The sequence below is a fragment of the Dipteris shenzhenensis genome, chromosome 13, assembly GCF_047967505.1.
Source record: "Dipteris shenzhenensis isolate YYH24624 ecotype China chromosome 13, Dip_SZ_1.0, whole genome shotgun sequence".
NCBI lineage: Eukaryota > Viridiplantae > Streptophyta > Polypodiopsida > Gleicheniales > Dipteridaceae > Dipteris > Dipteris shenzhenensis.
Window position 1 is genome coordinate 20,548,761 of NC_141608.1, and position 8,670 is coordinate 20,557,430.

The following is an 8,670-nucleotide window of genomic DNA, read 5'->3' on the forward strand; positions in this document are numbered from 1 at the left end:
TACGTCTTCTACACTATCTCATTTCTGTACGTCTTCTACGAACTTGGCTTACCATGGCATCCTCTAACCTACCGGTCGGGGGCTCTACTCTTTCCAAGTTCTAAAACGCCAAGTATTTTTTCTTTCCAACGTCTCTCCCCGCGGTCGTAAGCGCCACCCTTATTTTACGATACTTTCTACATTTCTATTACTTGCACTGTTGGTTTGCAGTTGCCTCACGGTTCCTATGCCTTAGTTCATGCTTTCACTTGGCCCTCCTAGCTCCCGCGTGGCTCCCTTGCAGCTAATACTTGCCCGCAGCTCCCTCACTAGCTCTCCCCCAACACTTTATGTGCCTTTTGCTCTAGCTAGCTCTTTCGTTTCGGCTTTCTGTTAGCCGCCTCTACCTTAGAGCCTGATTGTTTCAACTAGCAACCTCTGCGTCTCTCATCATCGCCTTCAATCCTCATGGCCAACAGTCAGGTCCAGTACGTTATCACCGTTGCTTCTTTCACGAAACTTATCTCCCTTGCTTATAATTCGTCTCATTCGTGAACGATGTTCTCTAAGAGCTTAACGTACGCATCATCGCCAACCTTGCTACCACCTTGCTCTCTCTCGATATCACAAGCTGGTTGCTCGCTGGTTGTGTTGTCGATCAGCTTGGCTCATTGCTTACTCTACTGAGATCAGTGTTTTGGACAAGTTGGCGGGACGGTTGTTTGCTTTCGTTTTCACGTTGAGATAGCAAGTTGTGACTATTAACTTTGAAATCCCCACGATCGAGCTCTAGACTTGCATTGCCATGGCATATTGCATTTTAGCTCTTACGTAGCTACTCGCAAAAGCATACAATCGCTAAGATGGACAAGAAACTTGCTGTAGATTTTTTTTGGCTTCTTTGCAAGCTTTCTCATGCGAGCTGCGAAGATCATAAAAGGTACTATCTTTTGTCATCAAACCTTGTAGATTTATGAGGACTGTCCCGTAGTCTACCGGGGAGCTTTGTCTCACAACAAGCTTTAGTCACGATGGCTATTCACGACTCCTTCATGTCGTAATCTGTCGCAATCTTCCATTGCTCCATTTTTTGCTAAGTTCTGTTGCCACCTCTTATCACCTTAGTCATTGCTTTACGTAGACATATATATATATATATATACACCCCATTTTCTATTAATAATACCTTTTCTTGATTTTTCCTTTAGGCTCTTTTAATTTTGTTTTGGCTAAGATAAATTTACTTTCTCTTTCTTTTATTGTGTCCATTAAATACCTACATTGTCTATCCTTTATCTATCATATTTTTTCTTCAATTTCTCTAATTTTCTCTTTATTTTCTTACTTATTTCAAATATATATATATATGCTTTTTTACATATTCTTTTAAGTAGTTATTTATATATTTATTTAGTTATTTACACTCTTTTTAACACTTTGATTGTCTTTTTAATTATTCATTTTTCTAAATCTCCAAGCAAAATTATTTGATTATTCTAACCTTTTATCTTCTACCCAATCCTCCCTCTCCCTTTTGCTAAAAAACTTTTTAAAGTTCTATTCAAAGTAATTTGTTTAATCACGTTCTTCTTTCTAAGATATCATTCTCCTCTGGCATAGCGATTTTCTATTCTTCATTCATGTGGTTTTTCCTTTATTAAAACATGGGTTTTTTGGCAACACACACACAATTGTGCACTTACTTAGACGTGTCCCCAATTATGCTTTAATGATCCCTTTTAAGTTTTTTTAAAAATAAAACAAATAAAAGAAAAGCTTTACATGATGCTCTTTTAACATAATTGCTAATTACCTTGTGTAAAATATTATAGCATATGGGTGTGGAATACCCCCCATGCTCAAAAGAATGTTTTATATACTTTTGATGCTAATGATTGATTTTTAACATTTTAAATTTCGTGTTTTATGGGTGTGGAATACCCCCCATCTCTAAAACATTTTCTCAATTAAGGGAGCGGAGTACCACCCCAAGATTGGTTCTTGCCTTCAAATACTTGGATTCGCAAGTTTTATTATAATTACCCCCCTCTCATTATTTCTTTTTCCTTTATTTGATGTCTTTTTTTAATACTTTCCATTGTTACTCCTCTCCCCTTCCTAATACCTTTACATTACTCACACTCTTTTGTTTGAAAATTTTTTTAAACCTTTTCTAATTACTTTCCCAAAAATTTTAATTCTCAAAGTTAGCTTTTTCTCCCGTCCCCCCAAAAAAAAAAACCTTCTATGATATTGGGACTATAATTTGCATCTTATATTCCTTCACCGTCAATTGGATTCCTTATTTATCCTCTTTAATATTACTTAGAAGACTTAGTTTGGTTCTTATCTATCCCATCTTTTTTTGTAGTCAATCTTCTTTCCATAGTTTTTCCATACTCTTTCATATCTATTTCATCACACCCCCTTTTTTTCCTTTTATTTTCATCCATTATAACTTTTTCCCTATTTAATAATTGCAAGACAATTTGCCTTACTTGTACACTCTTTCCTTAAGCACACGTTCGCTCCAATCAAATTTACACTCATACAGTTGCTTTATAAGTTTGCAGTTAAGCTTCTATTTTAATTGTGACTCCAATAGCAAGGGAGGGGTGTTTATGACACCTGTCTTCCCAACTTTTTCCCAACTAAGGTTTAAGCTGGTTCTAACCATGTCTTTCAATAAAAGTGGCAGGTAAGCAGACTCCCCTCTTTAATAAAAGTGACGCTTGCTACAATTTATCAAAGTTAAACTTGTTTTTATAGTCAAACATTCTACAAACCTTTTGCAAATTGTATACCTCTTGGTTTTTTTGTAATGTTTCATAGTAGTTTTTGCTTTTGTGTCCATTATCAAAATTATTTTCATTTCACTATGAAACAGGGCTTTGTCAAATCTTTACACACACACACACACATTCTTTTAGTAATACTTTATATTACTATGTGGAAAACCTATGAGGGAAAACCCACCATGAAGTACAAAAGCTAAAATGTTACAACTGTGAGTCATGAGGCAAAAAAATCAAAACTTAGGAGAAACCATAGGGAGGGACATGGATTAAATCATCCAAAGTCAACCTCTTATTTTTTAGAAAAGTATGCAAAGGGACAATTGCAATAGTAACAAGATGATTCTTGCAGTTGGTTCGCTTAATGAAGACGTTTGATTCCCTTAATGAAGACGTTTGATCCCTTAATGACTCTTGTGAATGACTGCTAGTATTTGGAATCTTTGAAGCAGGGGATCAAACGCTGACTTCATAAGGATGAGGATGAGGATGCACCTCAGAAGTATTCTGGTGTTGAGGAACCATCTAATCCAAGTTCCTCTCAAGTTGCAGCAACAGGTGGATGTTTGACATCCAAGCATCGAGCAATTGGGCATACGCCATAGACACACGAGAACGTGAGCTAACATATCTCTGGCGTGGCATTTGACTGTCGAGAAATAGGCATTCTCGTTGGCATGGGAACGTTCTCTTAGTGGCTCCTAACTAGCTCCGTTGATCAACCTCATGATGATGTCATAATGTGGGGATGTGTTTACTTGAAAAACCCCCAACACACACACACACACACATGATGATGTGGATGTGTCTACTTGAAAACCCCCTCTATCCCCAACACACACACACACACACATATGATGATATTATAATGTGGGAATGTGTCTGCGTGAAAAACCCCTCCACCCCCAACACACACACACACACATATCAATTTCGAATTTGTGGAAGTGCATTTTTCCTATTGGACAATATGTTGATATGTGGCTTCTCTTCTTCATTGGACTTGAATGAAGACTTGAATGTGGCTTCTCTTCTTCATTGGACTTAAATGCAAATTTTAAAGTGGTCTCTCTCTCTCTCTCTCTCCTTCCCCTTTATCTCTTGCACCATTTCCAGTAAATTCCTTTTTTTGTTTGCTTGTCTATTGTCATATTTTTAATTCTAATGGCTCTACTAATTCTTAAAATTCTTTAATTTTGTGCTCGAGCATGGATTTGCATCAAACTTTTTTGCATTAGGTTTGTAATTTTATGTTTCAGGCATTTCAAATTTGGATTGGATTGACAAAAGTTACAAAATTTGCATGATTCTTTGAAAAAATTCATTGGTGATTTAATTAAAATTGAACCTAAGCTAAAGCCCCTATCGTAAATTAATATAATTTAAGCTAACCTCCAACCTGCCCCTACCCCTCCCCCTCCCCTTGGCTGTTCGGAGAGCCCTCTCCCTCCGCTTCCCTCCTCTCCCTCTCCACAGCTCTCACGCTCGCTCCTCTCCCTTCCCCACGTCTCTCCACTTCCTCCCCTCATCTCAGCCGGCATCTATTTTCTGGCTAGTCTACGACATATCCTTCTCTGCTAGCGAATTGCTTATTTGTCACCTTAACCTCGCGCATCAGAGGCCGCCTTGCTCTCTCTTTGAAGTCCGTGGAGGATTTGCCATTCGACTTCCTTGGGCCATAGCGCATTTCCAAACCCATAAGTCCCCTGGTTTCATACAACATGATCGAAATCGCTGTTCTGGCTACTCGATTTCATCAAGGCCAGTCTATGCTCCATCCTGGGCTCCAGGGCAAAGAAGAGGGAGAGGAGCTGCCAACTCATTTCCAGGGTCATCTGTATAAGCCGACTTCAAAAGTTCCTTGCAGCCGGGACAATTTCCGACAGACAATAAATAGCTGCTTTTCACGACCGTAGGATTGAGACCAAGATCTAATGGTGTTTTATGGCCATTGGATCTCATTTAGATCGAAGGGTACCGGTTGGTCGCCGCCGATCACTACCAATGAATTAAGTTATCCGGTTAAAAGTGACTTGTTTGTGGATTCCGCCGATGGTTAACATTATGATTCTTTGATCGAATTTTAACTACCTGGCATTTCCAAAAGAGATGTCTAACAGTCTTCTATTGCCTTGTCACAAAGTCCACACACACAACCCCCCTCTCCCATCCCAAAAAAAAAGTAAAACTTCCTTCCAAAAGCCATGCTAAAGAGCGTGACGAGAAACAGCATGCTAGGTCGCATGAGCTCGCGCCTCCCTGCTGCTTCTCGACCTCCATTCCCCTTGGCTTCCATGCTTGGCAACGATGCTTCCCGTCAAACTGACGACAATAATCTAATAAAGACGGTACGCTTCAACGTGCACGAGGAAATTGTGCATCCGAGCTCCGTGTTTCTCTTTTCTTCGTACATAATAAGTTCCAAGAGCGGCCGAACACGCACTATTGAAGCGAAAAATCAGACATACCAGGGTAATTTATTGGTTGAGTGGTCTGCGAGCTGCATCGAATGGGGAATTTATCATTATTTCCTCGCAGTCTGCTTTTCGGAAGCTGTTCTCACCAAATTGTAACGGTAAAGCAGGTCAATGTGCGCATTAAGGGCACCGTACAAGGAGTTTTTTATAGGCAATGGACCTGTGAATCGGCCAAGCGATTGGGCTTGGATGGTTGGGTGCGGAACTGCAGAGATGGCTCGGTGGAAGCTGTGTTCTCGGGCAAGGTAGATACTGTTGACTCTATGATAGAGAATTGCCGAAGAGGCCCTCCCGCTGCAAGGGTTGTCGCCATGGACGTGAACTCTTCCAACGAAACAGTGCCCAAGGGTTTTCATAGGCGGCCTACTGAATAAACAGATTATCTGTCTCCCTTTTGCAGCCAAATACAGATAGACAGGAGGCACAGTGTAGTGGCTATCATTACGCCAGTATCACATGCAAGGATTTTGTTTTCATCTCTCTTTTCCCCATGATGCCTTGTTTTGGCTCATCAGCAATGGGCCCTTTTCTTTTTTTAGGGCTTCAATTTTGCAGCTGCTTTGCTTAACCAGACTTACAATCTTCACGATTGTAATTCGAGGGAATATGTAAAGTCTGCAGGAATTTCTGTAATAGTGGCTTTTGATAGCTGAGTGAGAGTGCATATAGAGCTGTTTTAGGGCTCTTCAATGTGGGTTAGTGGAGCATGAAAAGCAGCACGTCTGTGTTGAAAGAGTCGTGGTTTTCCTCATCTGTATCAAGGCTAGCATCTGTGTAAATAGGCTGCATTCCCCGTAACTGAAAAGCCAAGCTTTTAATGGCATGTAGTATTTTAGTGTAACTAGTTGGATGCTGCAAAAGAGGTGACTACTGTGAACCATGTCTGTAAATACAAAAGCCTTGTATTATACAAAAATCTCACAGTGCTAGATCTTCCCACTTGGAATAAAAGAAGAGCACTTCTGAGAACAGAGAATTCTAATGTAAAATCGAACTTGCAGAGGTGTGTTAGGATTAACAGTTGCAGTTTGGGAATCAATCCACCCAGTTGCATTCTTCAATTTGTGCTTTCTGAAACTCATCGCTTGTACAGGATCCAACTCTGCTGTATATGGCAATGAGGTACCATGTGATTTCAGTGTTCTACATCTTTTAAAACAGTTCTGTTATAGTTCTTCTTCAAGGATATCATCACTTTTTATTTTGATATTTGTACATTGCTTTTGCCATCTTTGTGTCAAGTCTTAGCTTTTACCATCTTTGCTGTGGTGTTAAGCGGTTTATTGTTGTGGCACCCTTTGCAGTGGCTGACGGCTTCTGATGTCCTCTATGCTATGATGTTAAGAACAATCAAGGGAGCCAGTACATGTAGGATTATGAGTGACTTGCTAGACTAAACATTTGGAGTCCAATAATACAGGATCACCCTCTATGGGGTCGTACACCCGACATGCTGTGAAAGAGTTTGGTTATCCACGTGGCTTCTGTATTCACCTGAGAAATCTTAGCCTCTTCAGGGGCTTTTGAGGGTGAGCATTCTTGTGTGAGAGGGTAGGGCTAGCCTTTTTCAAATGGATAGACTGTTTCCCAAAGTTGAACCCTCAGTGTGGATGAGATTCAGCCTGGCTATGGCTTGGCGCCCACCCTTTCAAAATCCCTCAGCTGCCAGACTTGGCGCGTGGGAACACAATTTCGGCCATCAGCTTTCTGAATTTGCCTCCACCAAATAACGGGGCCAATGGCTTGGATGGGCTGTGTGGTCCACTACCCCCTTCTCGGGAAGTGGCTTCAGTGCTGGCTGTCCTCGAGTGTGTTCCCACTCATTGCTTCATGGGCTCCAGACTACTGCAAACATGAATTAGCCCTCTCTACCATGGGTATTGGTGCTGCAGTCTCAAGATTTGAGTCCACTCCTAGGATTTAGGCATCCTATTGACCGCACATACTCGAGAAGCTTTTTGTGGTGCCAAGGACTGGTTTATGAACCCTTACAATATAGACCTATGCATCCAATGCAAATAAAAGAGCCATGGCATAGCACATCCCAAAATCGAAACAAGCTATAAATTACATTGTGTTCATCCAATCCTACACCTTCAAATGCACTAGGGCCAACAGTCTGTGGGATGGAAGTTGTAGAGCCTTCCTACTCCAAGCGATTGACTAGAACATTCTTTGGGCAAGTTGAGATATCACCTTCTTTCTTGCATGATTTGTAGTCCTACACCGAATCTCCCTCATTGATCGTCAAATTGTATAGTGAAGCCAGCCTCAACAACGTAAAGGGTGGTAGGATCCACTTAATTACAGCATACACAGTAAATAGACAAGTAAATATGCACCACAAAACAAATCACAGGGGAGCTAGAGCGCTCCTACTCAGAAACAAGGACACCAATTGGCCCCAAACGTTGGTGCCCCTTGCAGTATTTATTTAACATTCATTTGAAGCCAAGTGGCTAATTACAAAGGTCTTTGGGAAGCTGCACCACAGGCAAACCAACGCCCGCAGACTCCTTGTCCGGCCCACCTTGTAATTTTTTGCTCAACCTCAAACGATGAATGGCATCCAATCACTAGACAATCATGTATCCTCAGCCAACCAAAGTATGCAACAAAGACCCCAATAGCATCCACTGTCTGACCCACACCTGCAATCGCACAACCAAGTGCCCAACCAGCCAAACACGGTTGAACAACTGCAAGACAAAGCCCTCAACAACTAAACTCTGGTGCAATCAAACAACCAAATACTTCCCAGCAAGTTGCCTCAATCTATAGCCTCCTTGGCCACTGCCCAACAGCATAAATCAACCCTTCTTCGCGAGGAAAGAAACCCAAACGCTATAACTAGCTAGCAACCAACCTGGGAGTGGCAAAAGCAGGCGAAGACAAGCCTTCTTCTACCTGGAATCCACAGAAGAAAGGTCACCTTGGCTAGAAAACCAAGATCCTGTGGAGATAAGCTAATTCTACTCTGGCACAGTCCCAAAAGCAGCTTAGAAGCGAACACCCACGCTTGGAAAGTTACCAAAACCAACCACAACACCCAGAAAGCTCTAGAAAATCAGGTCGAAATCTCCTACAGAGCCTGAAAGACTAAAAAAGCAAGTCGCAATTCACCCGGAGCAGCCTGGTCAAGTCCAGAACTCCTGGAACAGCCCTAAAATCAATTGCAGGCACCTGGAACAGCCTGGAAGAGCCCAAAAGCAAATTGCAAACTGGAAAAGACACCCTGGCAGAAATCGCCACCTGCAACAGGCTCCTGGTTCAATTGTGATTTGCTCTGGCAGGCTCTGGATCACCTGGAACTGGCCCTTGGGTAAAAACGAATTTCCCTGGCAGTGGATCACCTGAAATTGGCCCCTAGGTAAAAACGAACTTCCCTGGCAGGCTTTGGATCACCTGAAACTGGCCCC

At 41.7% G+C, this 8,670-nt stretch overlaps 1 protein-coding gene across 1 annotated transcript; it reads left to right on the forward strand.

Moving 5' to 3' along the window:
* Positions 1-4,950: 4,950 nt before the first annotated feature.
* LOC147895146 (uncharacterized) lies at positions 4,951-6,258 on the forward strand. Its single transcript, XM_087383976.1, has 2 exons — positions 4,951-5,122; positions 5,359-6,258. Exons 1-2 carry the CDS (start codon positions 4,979-4,981, stop codon positions 5,623-5,625), a joined length of 411 nt encoding a protein of 136 aa, XP_087240102.1. The 5' UTR covers positions 4,951-4,978; the 3' UTR covers positions 5,626-6,258.
* Positions 6,259-8,670: the final 2,412 nt, after the last annotated feature.